This window comes from Suricata suricatta, chromosome 10 (genome assembly GCF_006229205.1).
Source record: "Suricata suricatta isolate VVHF042 chromosome 10, meerkat_22Aug2017_6uvM2_HiC, whole genome shotgun sequence".
In the NCBI taxonomy this organism is placed as follows: Eukaryota; Metazoa; Chordata; class Mammalia; order Carnivora; family Herpestidae; genus Suricata; species Suricata suricatta.
In genome coordinates, this window is record NC_043709.1 from 79,124,976 (window position 1) to 79,143,140 (window position 18,165).

The 18,165-nt window shown below is 39.1% G+C and overlaps 1 protein-coding gene across 5 annotated transcripts in view; it reads right to left on the bottom strand.

Annotated features, from left to right (window-relative positions):
• Nucleotides 1–5,722: 5,722 nt before the first annotated feature.
• Nucleotides 5,723–18,165, bottom strand: part of STK38L (serine/threonine kinase 38 like) — an 84,040-nt gene continuing 71,597 nt past the window's right edge. For 3 of the 5 annotated variants that reach the window (XM_029955815.1, XM_029955812.1, XM_029955816.1), the window contains 8 exons: nt 17,734–17,888; nt 17,270–17,372; nt 17,032–17,093; nt 14,375–14,492; nt 13,829–13,952; nt 12,528–12,623; nt 9,516–9,607; nt 8,009–8,180 (listed from right to left, as the gene is read on the bottom strand). In XM_029955815.1, the coding sequence (XP_029811675.1) occupies nt 8,038–8,180; nt 9,516–9,607; nt 12,528–12,623; nt 13,829–13,952; nt 14,375–14,492; nt 17,032–17,093; nt 17,270–17,372; nt 17,734–17,888 (893 nt within the window). In that variant the 3' untranslated portion in view covers nt 8,009–8,037. Of the gene's footprint in view, nt 6,272–8,008; nt 9,421–9,515; nt 9,608–12,527; nt 12,624–13,828; nt 13,953–14,374; nt 14,493–17,031; nt 17,094–17,269; nt 17,373–17,733; nt 17,889–18,165 lie in introns of those variants that run through there. The other 2 variants (XM_029955813.1, XM_029955814.1) reach the window with 2 other exon arrangements.

Consider the following 18,165-nt stretch of genomic DNA (forward strand, 5'->3'; position numbering starts at 1 on the left):
TGGGCGGTGCGGGGCTCTGAGCCGCGAGAAAGGGACCGGGCGCTGGGCGGAGTCACCGCGGCACCGCCCCCGACCTCTGCGGCTGGAGGCCGGGCGCACCGAGGCCGGGGAGGCTGCACCTGGAGCCTTTCTGGAACCCGGCGTTTTCAAACAGGTTTCCACGATCACTTTAAGATTAGTAGTTTAAGGGCTCCTAGGATCGGAGTTGTTTCTCTTGGGAAAAAAGATAAAGGATGAAAGGAGATCATTGCAAGGTGGGGGCCTCGGGGGCCCGGAGGTGGTGGCTCAGCTGGAAGAGAAACTTCCCTGGTACACAGAAGGGTTCGGGAAGGGCTTCGCTGCAGAGACAGGGTGCGATGACAGACAGTGGGTCACCGAGGAAGCTGTTTTGGCTCCCGCAACGGTTGGGTAACTCCAGAAGCAGGATCCTCTGGGGATCATTTGACAGCCCTCCATCCTGTGCGGAAGATGCTGCTTCTCTCCGCGCCCGCCGATTCCTAGACGCGTGCCTGGGTTACAGTTTGCCTAGCAGAGGTGTGGGGTGGAGGAAAGGAACAGCAGAGAAACCACTAAAGCTTTGTATCAACAAGCCTAAATCTATTCCTTTTCCTACCGGCACTCTTTATCACAGCGTCTTAACTAGCTGCGTATGTGTCCTGAGGGCTACTTGGGGCCAAACCAGAGCAGGGGGTTGAAACAGTGTTGTTCCCGAGCAGAAGTAGGCGGGACCAGAGGAAACTGCTGCCCTCCTAAGGGGGACTGGGATTTTACGCTGCTGGAGGTGGAAGTCAATGCTTAGGAACTCCGCTGCCCTCAGTAATACACATCAAGGCACTTCCCGAATCAAAGCCACTCTTGAGACATCTCAATTCCAGCTCTGACTTGGAGCGCCACCTGAAATCCACCAGTTTCCGCTGGCTGCTCAAAAAGAAAAAGTCCACAGAAAGCCTGGCAGATAGTCTTAAATCTGGCCCAGGTTTCTGCGAATATATGTTCAAACCCTGGCTTTCCAGACACAAATACACTGTCTGCAGATGGTTTACCAAGTGCGGAGGCATTCTAAGACCCAGGCATCGGTTACATGTCACCTTAATGGCGAAGCAGAAATGTTAGGGCCCTGGTGAAAGTGTACAGTACAGACTATGTATGCATTGTCTTGAGGACAATGCGTTTTCCCCTTTGTCATCTCATGTGAGCCTCACAACAACCTTTGCGAGGTGGTTGGACAGCTGTAAATGTTGTCTTATCAGTAGCCAAGCAGAGGCTCAGAGATAGGCTTTTGGGCCAGTGAATGGGAGAAGCCAGACTGTAAAAGTCAGATCTTCTTAGGAGTTCACACCATGGTATCCAGTAAGCTTGCCGGTGAATCACTGCTGTCCTCATTTCTTAGAAATGATGATTCACTTCCACCCAAAGCCTGAAAGTCAAAGAAAAGGCACCCAGAACCTAAATATGATAGCAGGAAGTAATGCTCAAAGAGAACCACAGAATTCCGTGGCGGCAAATCACTCTTCGAGCTTAAAGTGCATTCCCTTTAATGTTCAAATTTAAATCCTACTTGCTACTTTTTCTTTATGCTCTGGAGCTTTCCTTTCTAGGACTTTTTTTTTTTTTTTAAAGAGTAGTTCTATTATATCTCATAGGCTAAGACAGAAGTAGAAAACCTGTTATCGTAAGAAATGAATAGGATGGTAATCTCTCATTTTCAAGCAGTGGTTTTCTAATCATTTCTCCATGGGCAAAATGTAGGAGAAATGATTTGAAACATAACTTGCAGAGCACGTTATATATAGTTCCTTATGGTCAAGGACATTTTCCACCCAAAGCCCAGGGACAGCATTGCTCTTTGGGAATCATTGCTAATCCTAGGGTGACCTTAGTTTGTTGGTTAATGTTGCTTCCCTGCCAAGTACTCAGGCAAGAACAGTACTGGAATTAGTAACCACTGTCTCAAAACTAAATTCCTATTCTTGTCAACCTCCTGATGGATTGTAACAGTGTGATTTATATTTTTTGTAATGAAGTGATTTAGTTTGAGAGTTCTTAAGACCATGTAGATATTTTAGTTGGTTCATGACAAAAAAAAGAAAAAGAAATCTGCCCGTTTCAGAGTGTAGTTACGCTGAGGCTACTATTTCCTATGATGCATAAATATGAAAATAACTACCCATTAATGAGCTCCTAAGTGGAGAAAATACATTATTATTATTCAAAACTACCCTTGCAGGGTGTCTGCCTGGCTCAGTTGGTTAAGCATCTGCTCAGGTCATGATCTACTGGTTGGTGAGTTCGAGCCCTGCATCTGGGCTCTGCGTTGACAGCATGGAGCCTATGTGGGATTCTCTCTCACTTTCTCTCTGCCCCTCCCCTGCTTGCTTTCTCTCTCAAAATTAAAAACAAAAAAAACACTACCTTTCTTCCCTGTCACCCTCCCTCCTCCACCCCCTAGCATTCTATGAAAGGTCAACACTGGGGAAGATTCTTGTTTTTGCTAAGCAGGTTGATGAGTGGGAGTGCAGGTGGGAGAAACAGAGAGGCCAAATGTGTTTCAAGGAGTAGATGGGCCCACAGCGGGCGTCTGGTGTGGGGAAGATCAGCTTGAGCTTGGCTTACGAAGGGGAAAGGAAGCGGAGAAGGTAAGTGCAGGAGGCTATACTCATGAGAGAGAGAAAAGGATGTGGTGGGAGCCGCCACAGGGAGTAGAAATTTGAGAAAGATAAAAGGGTATTAAGGGAACTTCGCTGTATAATGCAAAACCTCTTACATTGTTGCCCTGGAAAATAGCAACTTTGGTGAAGGCTACATTCCTTTTCAATGCCTTTGGAGTTGATTTATGTTCTTATTAAAAATGAGAACAGTTTGAGATCAGCCTTAGATGGAAAGTAGGGCTGCCCACAACATGCAGTTACTTCATGCATTTGTTCACACGTATTTATAGAGCGCTACCGTGGGCCAGGCACTGACTTGTGCTTCAGCCACTGTGCACCCGTCATGTCATTTAGCTGTTCTCACAGCAGTTGGTTCGGTGGATATTATTTCATTTTGGAAAAGTCCAACCTGCGTCCTTTTCCAAGGCCTTCGCTCCGTGGTTCCCAAAGTTGGATGTTCATGATAATGCGCACTATTTCAGACCCACTCCTAGAGATGCTGATTTAGTAGTTCTGAATCCTTGTTTCAGATGAGTACCCTAGTTGATTTTGAGATGTTTTAAGTACTCTACTTCAGGAAATATTGCTTCAACTTGTCAAAAACCCATTTTCCCAAGCCTGGGTTGTGGCGGGTGTAAGTTGTTTATGTATTTCTACTAGCCAAAGGCAAGCAATAAACTAAAATTCTGAGAAAAATACAAAAAGGGACAAGCATGGTTGTGCAGACAGCTCTTGATACATGGAGTTACTGCTTAGTGTAATTTTTCCTTAGAGATTATGTTTGTGTGTTTTAAGTGTCAAAAGCCGATCTAAGTTTTACATTTGCAGATTTTGGACACTCTGAAGACAAGTATGACATCCCCGGTCCTCCTCAGTCCTTCTCATAGCATATGGTTTTGGATAGGAGTGGTCTTCAAGTTCTGTTCATGATTATCTTACCCAAGAGGACAAGAAAGGAAAGGACAGTCTCCCTTTCCTGTTATGGCTTCCTCTCTTTGGAAGAGAAGTCATCCTATATTCAAGGGTTTGATAAGGAACATTTTAATGTGAACAGTAAAGCAATTAGCACAACCTCACCTGAGGAATGTTTTGATTTCTATTAGTCAAAGCCCCTCTACTCAAGTTAGACAAGGCATTTGAGTCAAAAATAATTAGGCCACCCCACTCCTAGATGGATCCTGGGGAAATACAGTGAGGAGCATCTCTATTACTGCTATAACAGCAGAGGGGGAGACAGACCAGTGAAGAGATGATTCGGAGCGGGCAGGGATGGCAAAAGCACTAGACCAAACCCTGATCACTGGGCCATACATCTATTCTGTTTGTATGAGGCCCAGAGACCCACCCCTATGCCTGCTTCTCCAAAGGACAAGCAACCTGAGATTGCAGTAGCTGAGTTGTGGTCTACACAATGGGACTTAGAACTCCGGTTTTTGATGGGCCAGGAAAGACCTTAATGGGTCAGCCTTCAGTTCATATATGGCAATGAGAGAACCAGTAAGAAAATCCAGGTATAGTGACTTAAGGTAAAAACCAGTTATGAACATGTATGGCACACTTTTGGTGATCTTGGAGCTTGGTAAAAGAAGTCCAGTTGGTTCTGGTATCAGGTGGCCATGGGCTTTAAGTAAGCCTCACCCTAGTACTAGAGATATGAATCCTGATTAGTTTTCAGTCAATCGCCAGGAATGGATAGATGACATAATCATGGCCAATAAAATGTGGGGGTTACATTGCTTAGAATGCTTCTAGAAAATATTGTCCTTGATTTTAAGAAGGGGGTGTAAGAAGTAGTTTTTTAAAGTTTATCTATTTATCTTGAGAGAGCATGCATGCGAGCTGGGAAGAGACAAATAGAGAATCCCAAGCAGGCTCTGCACTGCCAGTCTGAAGCCTGATGTGGGGCTCCATCCCACTAAGCATAAATTCATGACGAGCTGAAATCAAGAGTCAGTTGCTTAACCAACTGAGCCTCCAAGGCACTCGAAATAATTCTAGGGACTTAACATGTTGTAGAAAGATTTGATGCTTAGAGTCCTTATAGCCAAGGACAAAGCTAAAACTACCAACAAAGTAGAAAAAAAATGGAAAGAGCCTATGTTCTTTTTTGTCAAATTGGTTTCCATATAACATCCAGTGCTCTTCCCCACAAGTGCCCTCCTCCATGTCCATCACTTTCCTTCCTTTTCCCCCCTCCCCCTTCAGCCCTGTTTGTTTTCTGTATTCAAGAGTCTCTCATGATTTGCCTCCCTCCCTCTTCCCTTTTCCCCCCTTCCCCTCCCCTTGGTCCTCTGTTAAATCTCTGTTAGACTTATGAGTGAAAACATATGGTATCTGTCCTTCTCTGGCTGACTTATTTCACTTAGCATGGCACCCTTGAGGTCCATCCACGTTGCTATGAATGGCCAGATTTCACTCTTTCTCATTGCCATGTAGTATTCCATTATATATATAAGCCATATCTTCTTGATCCATTCATTAGTTGATGGACATTTAGGCTGGAAAGAACCTATGTTCTTGATATTGCTTTTCAGATGTGAAATTGACTACCCTGGAAGCTCCCCATCTTGAGTCTTCATGTTACAGGAGATCATAATTTTCCTTATTTTGAAGCCATCTTGACTTGGATCTTCTGGCACTTGCAGTCTAAAGTACCCAAAGTGACCAATCTGTCACTAGCTCCCCATGTATATTTCTGAGGTCTAGAAGCACATGAGGTAATTTGTCAATGAAGCATCTTGTGTGGTGTTGGGGACTAAAGGAGCACTGGACTTGGGTTCAAGAGCAATTTACCTGTGTTTCCATGCTATTTGGAGGCATTTTAAATTTGATTTTAAGGCATTTTCAATTTCAATCCTGCTTGCAAACTGATTTTGACTTAGTCGGGTAGTTGGATACAAACCTGTAAAACTACCTTGATTGCTTAAACATAACACAGTTGAAACTTCAAATATTAATTTTATTCTTGATGTGATATTTAAGTGGAAAAATGGCATATATTTAATAGTCTTTCTTGTATTTTGGATAACACCTGTCTCAAAACTTGAAAATAAAACCAAAACACCTCACCAACAAAAATCTTATAAACATAGTTTTTATTCTTTTCTTACCTTCAATGAAAAAGGCCTGATACCACCAAAACATTTTTTTAAGACTCAGCAACTAAACACAGTACTTGAGAGCCTGATGATTATTTTTCTAGACAAATGCTGGATAATTTATATTGCTTTTAAAAAATAACTAAGATCTATTTTTATTACTTCATTTCTTTTTAATGTAACAATATGCTGTCATATTTTTTTCATAAAAATCTAAAATATATCTAGTAGTCCCAAGTGTTTTGTATTTACATTTGTTCTAAGTGTTTGTTTCATTAAAACTTTTCAGAATAAGTGCACTTCTAAAGAGAAAATAAATGTGAAATAAAGACGAGGAAATAGTCATGTTATAGAAAAACATTTGTTCTGAATGTTCTCAACCTTAACAACTCAAAGGGAATGTGTTCAGATGCTAGGAGTTGTTCTCTACTGATTCAGATCTCAATTCATTCATTTAAAGATCATCCAAAGAAGAATCATCAGTTCTTCTAACCAGTAGATACTGCTTGATTGTCTCAAGGTTGTCTACAATAAAACACCAAAAATAAATGAGCTTAAAAATATTTTTTAAATTCACAGATTTACACAAAGATATATAGATGTTTTTTAAAAAAAGAAACAGGATTCTATTATAGAAATAAATGACACCCTATCTTAAGCCTTAGCAACCAAAGAAAAGTTTTGAGTATTCTACATGTTAGTTTCCATTCCACTAATAGCTTATTAAATCAGCTATATATTTCATTCAGAAAAGGTTGACTTATAAGAAATTCCTTGTTTTCAGATAGCACTATGCTCCAATAAATTTAAATTTGTAAAGCTATGTTCATAAGAAAAGCATAAAAGAAAAATAACATAACTTGCTTTAATACAAAGGTTTTTTTAATAAAAAAGTCCAAGTCTACATTAAATCAGGAAATCAATAAATCTGAATTATACAAGCTTTCTATGTACTTAGAAAAAACCAAAAACACACAGTTTATAATAAAATTCTTTAATTCAAAATAGAGTCTAATTTAAAGAAAATGCCATTATGCTCAGTTAATTAGATTGGGTTTTGTCATTTAAATTAAATGGCTCACCTGAAATATGGTTAAGTGTATAATAGAGAAAATTCAATCTCAGGGGTACTTTGCAAATTATCTAGCTAATTTGCATCATGAGTCAAATTCTTAGCTTCCAAAGGGCAGACACAGTCTTTAATTGCTTTTAGATAGGCACTTAAGAAATGCTTTTGACAAGGAGTAAACCCCAAAGATTGTGAATCACTCTGTCAACTCCAGGGAATAATGAGACTAAACAAAGTAAACTTTCCAGAACTGCCCTTCCACTGCCAAGAAATCATAACTACTTCCAAGTTCTTCCTGCTCATAAAAATGAGAGAGCTAGAAACCAAAATGCTCTACTCTTATTCAATTAAAAAGTAAACTTTAGTTCTTTCTCTCTCTCAACTTGAATTAATGACATTTTTCTATACTGGAATAGTCACTATGTTACAATTAGAGAGTGATGTAATTTCCTCCTATCTTACTCATTCACTATCACACTAGCAAAGCAGTCTTTTTTTAAAAAAAAAAAAAAAAAAGAGGGAATGAGGTGGGGTGAGAAAATCTTATAAAACTGAGAAGTTACAGATTTTTAAAAATTAGATGCAGTTATAATTAGAAGAACCAGAGTTGGTCAAACTGAGGTAACCCCAGAACTGTAATAGTTCTCTCCTACTCAGCTACATGATCCAAACAAGAAAAATGGAGATGAACTATTAGACGAACGCATAGTAAGTGCCAAACAAATGGAAGGAAGGGAGGAAGGGAGGGAGGAGGAAAGAGAAAGAACAGGAGAAAAACAAACAGGAAAACCCCAGGATGCCCCGTTGAAACACTGCGGAGCTACCCCGCAGCAACGTCTACAAAAGCTTCAGTAGATGCGCACTGAGCTATGCAGTTCTTCCCCATTAAGAAGAACATACCTAGAATAAATCATCATTTTAGATTTGGATCACAGATAATTTATAATGGTTGTAAATGTATCTTAAAAAAAAAACCTCATCAATTAACAGTTAAGACAAACATTAGGCCATTCTTTGATAAAATGTTGTTCCTTAACTAGTACTTTTGAAACCAAAACCTCAGAGAGTCATTTTAGAATTAAAGGGTTGAGCTAGAAAAGATTATTTCATTCTTAGGGAAATAGCTAAAGAATTTGATGCTGAAGGCATCCCCCCACCTTCTTCTCACAACCTGCCCCGCCCCCCCACCCCGCCTGCATTTACTTCCTTAATTTCACTTACATTAACCACAGTGATGTAGCTGAACATGAACAATACTGCCCTTGAATGAGCTGACCTCTATCAAAGATCTGTCGTGTCCGAATATGGCATTCCCACAGGAAAGGAAAATTCTACTCAGTGGTGAACATCCACTCTGTTCAGGATCTTTGGTACATTTGGAGTGTAAGAAAATAATGGCACAACAATATAAGTACTATCAAAGGAAAAATCTTCACCAAAAGAAATAAAAGTTAACCGGCCATGATATGTTAACAACTTTCTAAAAAACCAAAGTAAATAGCTCTTTGTTCTCCATAAGTCCATTTACATGATCAGAAAGTTGACATTTAAAAAAATAGTTTAATAAAAATACACCAGTTCTACAAGCAGCCTTCATGGTCATTTCTTAAATTCAACTCACCATAATCAAACCAAAATAATGCCATGTCCTCTTATTAAAAAAGAAGTCCTTTTGTCACAAGAAAAGCAACTTTACACGTTATATAATACAGTACATCTCCCTATGAGTATACAGACTACGTATATAAAGGTCATCAGTATTTCTGAATGCAAAGTAAATATTTTAGTGGAGTGCTTGAGTGAAGGTGTTAAACTTCCTCCTTCTTATAAACCTGTCACTCCCAATTGTGGAGTGTGTGAAATGACATGATGATAAACTCTATTTTTTACAGAACCAGTGTATTTCCTTTCTAGAACTTGTTAAAACCTTTACAGAAATTGTCTTCAGATATATTCATTCGACGTAGGTCCAAACCAACGGGGCAAGTATTCTAACACCAACTATGGAAGATGGCTTTTTGTGTGTGTGATTATCTAGACCCATAAGATTTGCAGTAGAACAGCGACACTGCAGTGTTACCTACAGGTTAGCCTATGCTGCTTTAAATGATATGTTTCTCCTGAATTGATCAGAGGTGTTACAGTACAAAAGCCACAGCACACACAGGCAGAACGGACCTTAATACGCATGTAGGCAGTGCAGTTACAGAGGGATGTACATTTCTTTTATTCCAGTACCTTCATATAATAAAGTTAACAAAAATAATAAAATACTAAAAAAAAAAAAAGAAAGCCAGCTGGCACTGCCAACCAATTCCTGTAGTAGTCTCAGAAATCCTAATCCGGCAGAATTTCCTCTTGTGCTCAGAAGCACCACTGTCTTCGGGAGTTTTTTCGGTGTCGTGTTATCTACGCCAAGCAAGCCTGGTGGTGCAGCTACCTGAGTTCTCTTGGTTGTGTGCGAATGTGATCTGGGTTCATAACTTCCCAGCTTTCATGTAGGTGGGGATAGAGCCGCGCTGTGTCAACCCTTCAAACCTTTTATACGTATAATTGAGAAAAACCCAGTCTTTGGATTTGTAGTCCGGTTCTGTGGTGTTTGGCACTAGAAAGATAGAAAAATGAACCAAGAGCAAAGGATTTCATTAGTGAAAATGGCAGCATCCTCGTAATAGTGTTAGTTGTGCTATGGTGTCTTACCTGGTTGTAAAATATCAGATTCAGGGAAGTCATCAAAATTTGAAGTATCATCAATGCTTTTGATTTCTATAGGGATTGCAGCTGGTCTTTCCCTATAAAAAAAAGTACCGAGTAGCATGGTAAGTTTTCCTTAACTCTTGATTTCCAAAAAATAACTCTACTTGTAAATTCTGCTATTCTGTGGATATCAGAAGAGCCAAGGAAATTTACTGTGGCCTTGAACACTGTTAAGTGGATTTCATAGTTGAATATAGTATTTTATTTAAAAATTACCATTTACTTGGAGTTTTTATGATTCTGTACCCAGTCTTTCTCGTACTGGTTTGTTTTTTTTTTGTAAGTGTTAAAAATAAGAGTTAAAGAAAGGGAAAGTGAGAACAGAAGAGATTTTGTTCAAATGATTTTGTAACTGTATAAAGTATGCCAGATATTGTGGGTACTGGATCCCATCTAAGTAATTCAGGAAGAGGATTCTTCTAGTAGAAGATGCATACATTAAAAGTCGTGTGTAGAGGGAAGCACAAAAACTTAACTGGATGTATTAGGTAATAAGGTAACAAAGCCTGTTATGTAAAAACATGCATTTTTCCCCAGAGTCATTCCAACTTATTTGTATTTAATGTGGAAACTTAATAAATTTATACTAGTTTAGTGAAAAGAACCATAGACTTTGGTGTCCTAAGAGCTGATCTCGTCATTAACTAGCTGCATTAACTTGGGAAGACAAGTCCCTGCTCTACACCTATTTCCTTACTGTCAACGCAAGAGATTCGACTATGGGTCTCTACATGTCCTTCCAACTATAAAAAGGCAGGAGTCCTAGTTCTGTTCAGTGAGATGAGGTAGGTACAGTGTAATGCGGCACAGCAGTGAAGAGCCAGGAATCCAAAACCAAACCGCCTTTGTCCAACTCTGGTTAGAAAATTCTCACAAGATTATTTACTACCTGTGGCACTATAGGTAAATTACCACTCCATGCCTTAGTTCCTCATTTGTAAAACAGACACGATAATAATAGTACCTATTTTATAAGATTTGCTCTGATTATAAGATTAAAAGTGCCTAAAAGTTAACAACCCAGGAAACAACAGATGCTGGCGAGGATGTGGCGAAACAGCAACCCTCCTGCACTGTTGGTAGGAATGCAAACTGGTGCAGCTGCTCTTGAAAGCAGTGTGGAGGTTCCTTCAATTAACAATAGAACTCCCCTGTGACCCAGCAATAGCACTGCTAGGGATTTACCCAAGGGATACAGAAGTGCTGATGCATAGGGGCACATGTACCCCGATGTTCACAGCAGTACTTTCAACAATGGCCAAAGTATGGAAAGACCCTAAATGTCCATCAACTGATGAGTGGATCAAGAAGATGTGGTATATATTTACAATGGAATACTACATGGCAATGAGAAAGAATGAAATCTGGCCATTTGTAGCAAAGTGGATAGAACTGGAGGGTATTATGCTGAATGAAACAAGTCAGTCAGAGAAAGACAAATATGTGTTTTCACCCATATGTGGATCTTGAGAAACTTAACAGAAGACCATGGGGGGCAGGGGAAGGGGAAGAACACACAGAGAGTGAGGGAGGCAAACCATAAGAGACTCTTAAATACAGAGAACAAACTGAGGGTTGATGGGGGTGGGGGAGAGGGGAATACAGGTGAGGGCACTGAGGAAGGCAGTTGTTGGTATGAGCACTGGGTGTTGTATGTAAGTGATGAATCATGGGAATCTACTCCAAAACCAAGAGCACACTGTATACACTGTATGTTAGCCAACTTTATAATAAATTATATTTTAAAGAAAGATTAAGAAAGCACATAAGTACTTACAATAGTGCTGGACATACAATAAATGATCAATAAACCTTAGTTATTATTACAACAGGTAGAGTGCCTAGCACATAGTAGGAGTTCCGGTGAAGATCTGCCTGGAGGAAGTGACACAGAAGCTGTCTTGAGAGATGAAAAGGAGCTGGCCAGGCAGGGCAGGGGTAGGGGCAGGAACAGGGCCGAGAGAAGAGCGTTTCAGTAGAATGAGGAGCAGCTGACAAAGCCCTGAGGTGGCAGGAGTGGGAAACCCCACACTAGATGCCACCGCTGCAGATGAGGGAAGAGCCACACCCCACAGCCCTGAAAGCTGTTACGTATCCGGAAGTTTATTCTAAGTGCAAAGGGAAGGAAGAGAACAGCATGATCAGATTTCTGTTCCTAAACTGTCACTGTGTGGGGAGCAGCCCAGAACTTCTGAAGATGGTTTGGCTATAAACTGATTAAAGGACAAAGCTTACAATTAACAACCACAAGCAAATTCTTTATTTTTTTAATGTTTATTTATTTTTGAGGAGGGGGGAAGAAGAGGGGGTGTGAGAGAGAGAGGAAGAGGGGCAGAGACAGAAGGAGACACAAAATCAGAAACAGGCTCCAGGCTCTGAGCTGTCAGCACAGAGCTCGATGTGGGGCTCAAACCCACCGATGGTGAGATCATGACCTGAGCCAAAGTCAGACGCTTAACCGATTGAGCCACCCAGGCATCCCTACTACAAGCAAATTCTTAAAAGTTACTTGTGTCATTTCACTTTTCCCCACAATGTTTAAAAAAGGCACTGTATCTTCTTATAAAGAAGATACATAAAGAAAATGGTATTTTAGAGAGCAGAATGGTATACAGTGTGATGTCATAGGACAAAAATAAGGGGTTGTAGTGTGAAATATAAATATGTCTCTGTTGTGCTCACATCAGCCTACATCACGTAACTGAATATAAAAGTTGAAACAGATGCACAACACATGGTCTTCCCCTTAAAGTAGACATTAGGTAAAATGCGTCATTTAGCTATTGCCAGTATAGTGTCACCCCACATAATCCATAAAACACTGATTTAATAACATTATACCAGTGTTCCCTCTTGTATATAATGTAGTAGAACCAAAGACAAGGTGATTGCTAACTCCAGAAAAACCAAGCCTGTTTTTACTTCGACTCTCCCATTCACAGCCTCTGAGCATACCTGATGTGCCCCCAGTCTACACCTTCAAAAAAAGGATGACCTTTTATTTCTTCTACTCCGCTATTTCCAATTCTATTTTCAGAATCAATACAAAATCTAGAAAATGGAAACAGAGAAAGGATGAGATGCAAAATACATCTATTTGCAAAGTACTCTATCTGCATTTTTTTCAAACACTTCATTTTTTTCCCTCGGTTTGCTGAAGTTAGCTCTGTTTATTGGGGGAAATGGGGGGAAAATAGATATCCTCTGTAATTGCACTGTATGGAGATAACTTATTGTAAGCAGTGTGGAGCCATTTTCTTTTAGTCTTTTATTATAGTTTTTAAAATACATTTTACTATAGTAGTTACTGCTTTAGAGCTTTATTTTTTCATTTAACACAGTAAGAAAACTTCCCCAAACGATTATTTTTCATTAACTTCATTTTCAAAAATTTATATATAGAAATACTATGCTTTATTTAGCCAGTCCACTATTACTGAACACTTCAATGGTTTTCAAATTTTCATTCTGAAAGACCTATCATGATAAACATATTCTCCCTAGATCTTTATATACAGCATCTGCATAAGCAAACTTCTTAGGATTACTGGGTCAAAGGTCATATACAGTCTAAAGATTTTTTTAATAATATGCTGTCAATTAGCTGTTGTGGTAGGTTGTCCCAATTTATATTCCTTGCAGCTATTCTCAACAGTACCAAATACTTCATCTTAGCTTAGATACAGAATGAAATCCTTTGCTTGGAAACAATTTCACATATAGACCTGTGATATAAACTAGCAATTTTCCTTCCCTTTATCTTTAATGATAGAGTCATTGCATTCCAACAGGAGTGACCTTTGAAACAATACAAGACCGTTTTCCTCTTCTTATTTTTTTTAAAGATCATTTATTTATTTTGAGAGAAGGAATGAGCCCACGCTGGGAGTGGCAGAGAGAGGAGGAGAGAGAGAACCCCCAGCAGGATCCACGCTCTCAGTGTAGAGCTCAACTCAGGGCTCACTCCCACGAGTCGGGGCTCAGTCATGACCTGAGCAAAAGTCAAGTTAACCTACTGAGTCACCCAGATGCCCCACCCAGTCCCTCTTCTTAACTCTTACCTTTTTTTGCTGCATACTTCCTTTTAATTGTTTGCAGTTTTTAAAAAAAAAAAACAACACCTTTTCTTTATAGATCTGACTGTATAGATCAGTGGTGGTCCTTTTCTTCCCACAAAAGTAAAATGGGATTTAATCTTTTAGGTACCTGTGATGATTTAAAATCCAACAAACTCCTCTAGAGAATTAACCACTAACCTAAGAATCAAGTCCTTGGCTTTCTCAGATATAGGAACCTCTGGAGGAAATACCAAAGTTTCTTTCCAGTTCATCACTTTTCTATATGTTTCTTGAGGAGTTTCAGAGCAGAAAGGTGGATATCCTACATATGAGAGAAAACAAAAGTTTTATCAGTTTTTATAATCAAATATGCTATACCTACTACATATATACCACAAGAAACACAATAGCCCTAAGTGCTCTATTCAACAGTAAAAAAATGTCCCCATTCATCAACTTGTAATCAAATTGCTAAAAAGGCATAAAATAAAGGATTTAAAGCACTGCTCCCTTTACCTGAAAGGCCATGCAGATACAATTTTGATACAGGGGAGTTCTGGTTAAATCCCTCTTCCTGCATCCCTACAGAGTTCATTGGTATTTATTGTGTATTTAACATTGGGGGATGTCAAAAATTGGTGTAAAAGAGTTCAGATATTTTAGCCTATGATATCAGCAATATGTTTAATCAGGGGCACTCACAAAATTTATACAGTATGTACATAAGCAGATGATAAAACATACCTATTAGCATTTCATACATAATCACTCCCAAAGACCACCAGTCACATAATTTGTTGTAACCAGTCTGCATAAATACTTCCGGAGCAATGTAATCTGGCGTCCCAACTGTGGAATATGCCTGCAAAGGGAGAGCTTATCAAACCAGCACACTTAAATATTTTTTGAAAGTTCTGAGAATGGCTCACTACTGGAAAAAGCATCATATACAGAAGTTGATTTTTCATCTAGTACTTAATTTGCATGTTTATCATGGAGAAAGCTTAGTGATAGGAACCAAGTCAGAAAAAAATGTTATTTAAGATATGATTTCTGGGGTGCCTGAGTGACTCAGTCGGTTAAGCATCCGACTTCGGCTCAGGTCAGGTCAAAAATCTCACGGTTTGTGGGTTCGAGCCCCGCATCAGGCTCTGTGCTGACAGCTAGCTCAGAGTCTGGAGCCTGTTTCAGAGTCTGTGTCTTTCTCTCTCTCTGACCCTTCCCTGGCTCACGCTGTCATTCTCTCTCTCAAAAATAAATAAAACATTAAAAAAAATTTTAAGATCTGATTTCTGTCCTCCCAAGCAGCTCAACAAAGTTATTTACATATTTAGCCCTAAATCCTGTGGAAATTAGTAAGGGAGAACTCACTAAAGCAGACTTGGGATACTGGAAGGGGGAGCTATACCTGCTATCAATTACAGACCCCATCAGAAGAACCCTCAATCACAGCCCTAACAGTGAAAAATGCACACGACATCTCCAACGAGAACACTTCCCTGCACTCAGCCATGGAGAAACCTTCACTACTCTGAGCCACTGCTTTTCTCCAACGGACTTTTGCTCAAAACAACGCCGTCCAAATCCTCCTTCTTCCCGTAAAATACCATTCCTTTTCTTCGTTGGACTTGCCAACGGTTCTGCCACAGCTTGTATGTCTCAAATTGCAATTCTCTGTTATTCCCAAATAACCCATTTTTGGCTGGTAAAGTAACTTTTATTTTTAAGGTTAAAAATCTATCTCAAAAAGAGTAAGGAGGTTGAGCCCAGTGGGCCTGGGTTCCCCACTCACTACTGATGTGTTCTCAAGCAAGTTATTCAACCTGTCTGAGCCTCAGCTTCTGCTTACAGAAAATGGGAGTAGTAATACCTGTCCTAACTCAGTTGATAGAGGAGGATGAAACAAGAGAAGGAATGTGCTTTGTAAACTGCAAATGACTATATACATATATATATATATAAACATCCAGTATTATCATTATAAACCGAATTCCCGGGCATTTCATTCTTAATTTGTATAGAATCTTACAAAAACAATTTCTTTAAGGCAGTAGTTCTCGACTAAGGGCAGTATGCTAGTGACTATTGGAAAAGGTGTGACAGCAGATTTTGTCATTTCAATGACCTGATGGGTGTGCTGATTGGCATTTGGTTGGAAGGGGGCAGGGGGAGGATTTCCTGCCCCAAATACTAAAGTCCCCTCTACATCTCCCTTGGTAAATAAACACTGATAGAAGTCATGATGATGGCCATGAGAATTTTAAAACATGTACAGGAGTAAACGTGCTCTGTAAGTAGAACTCCCACCATATTTTTAAGCACTATTCATTTTTCCCCTTGTAAGTAGGAAATACTGCATGCAATTCTTCTGTCAGTTGTAAAATCTGATCTGAAAGTGGCACTTTTAAAAGTAGAAGGAAGTTTTTGTGATTAATTCACGGCTCCATACATTAAAAAAAATTTTTTTAAGCTTTCAGAAACACGGAAATGCTTTTACAAACACAGGAAGCTCGCAAGTAACTACCTGGGCTAATGATAGAATGAGCTCAATCACACAGTGGTCATTTTGTTTAGTTTGAGAGGGTATCAGACCTTTCAGTCTATTTGCCTTACCCAATACTCAGAGAAAATGCTGAATTAGTTTCCCTGTCATCACTTGGTTGAATTTAACAAATATTTACAGAGTGTCTATATGGGCAGGCGTTGTATAAGAAATCAGGAAAACAAAGTCAAAAGGCACATTCCTAACCCTGAGAATGTTTATGGACCTTGTTAATAGGCTAAAGGGAAAGAGGAAAGGGTGCAAACAATTCTTATATTTATTTGCTAAGTAATAAAGGAGAAATAGTTTGGGTAAACATAGTTTTATTCCACTTCCATTAAAACTTATGTTCATTAAAAGTAATGAAGTTTATCTGTGGCAAAGTCTGCTCTCCAATTTTATTTTATGTTTTATTGCAATACTGTTAACATGCCAAATTTCCTATTTACTTTGTCTATAAAGAAGTTCTTAGAGACACAAACCACCTTACTCAGGCTAATTGATATTTGTGATTTCAGAACAAGTATGAAAAATGGAAAGCACAAGGCATTCACTACAATCTTACTCATGTCCATGAGTTTTATATAAAGTGCTAATTACTAGTAAACAGATGACTTAACTATAGATATGAGCCATAAAATAAAGTTAAATCACAGAGTTAAAATCAGCAGTCACTTCACAGGCAAGGCAATGTTACAGAGAAACTCAAGAGAACCATGTGATTGCAGAAGAAGCACTATCATTGCTATAAAGTAAGTACTAACCATTGTGAAGATACAAAATGATCAAGCGGAAACTTCCTGCCCCGCTGTGAAATTTATGACCAGGGCAACCTTTCTTAAAGCCACAGCTGACTTACCAGCTGTCTTCTGTTCTTCTTCCACGTTTCTGCTTTTCTCTTTGAGTTCATGTTCTGAAATGCTAATGTTAACAAGAGAGAATTGTAATCATGAGGGAAACACTCTACCAAAAAACAAATTCAAACATAATCAAGTAGAATACACTGGTTTAAGGAGTGAGGAGAGAGAAAGAGAACTTTTAGTTCTCAACAACCAGCTATACTATGTTAACCTGAAAAGAAAAAAAATCAGACTTACAGAAGTCACTTGGCGGGTTGTGTGTAAGGTTTCTGTAGAATTCAGTCCTATGAGCTTTCTTTAATCCCGTGCATAAACCAAAATCAGACAGTTTCACATGACCCTAAAAAAGAAAATCTAGTAAAATCAATAGATTATATTAACTTTAAAACAAAAGCCTAATTATAAATTTTTCTTTTAAATGCAACTATTATAAACATCTTAGCTGAAAATTCATATAGGTGATATGTAAAATTATAACTACTTGACAATGACGATTTTTAAGGGTAGAAAATGTTAGAAGATAAAGATAGCCATACTCTCATGATGTCATTTCACTCTGGAGCCCCTCATATTGCATCATTCAGGACCTCACACAGTTGAGCGAGGACATAAATTGTAGTTGCCCATTTCCAATCACAAAATCAACTCCATTACCCACAAAATAATCAGCAACCCAATATTCCACCAGTCTATTCACATGCCTTGGCATCCAATAAAAGGTTGTCTGGTTTAATATCCCGATGGATGAAACCCAACTGGTGGATTGCATCTATGGCCAGAACAGTCTCTGAAATGTAGAACTGTGTCTCCTCTTCTGTCAAGGTATCTTTTTTCATTAGCAATGTCATCATGTCACCTAAATAAAGGCAAATAAAAATCATGTATTAGAAACACTTCAAGTTTCCTCTGTATCCGTACAATCTATGCCTGATTTTTATGTTTTACGACCCACTCAGTGTATCTCCAACAGTCTCTCGGGCCAAGTAAAAAAAGTTACAATGCATTAGCAGAAGTTTCATGATATCTAATGAAAGTTATGTGAAGTCAAATCAGAACAGAGCTGATAATGAAGTGACATCTACCACTCAACATCCAGAATAGGATAATATACTGAACTATGAACATGAATCAGA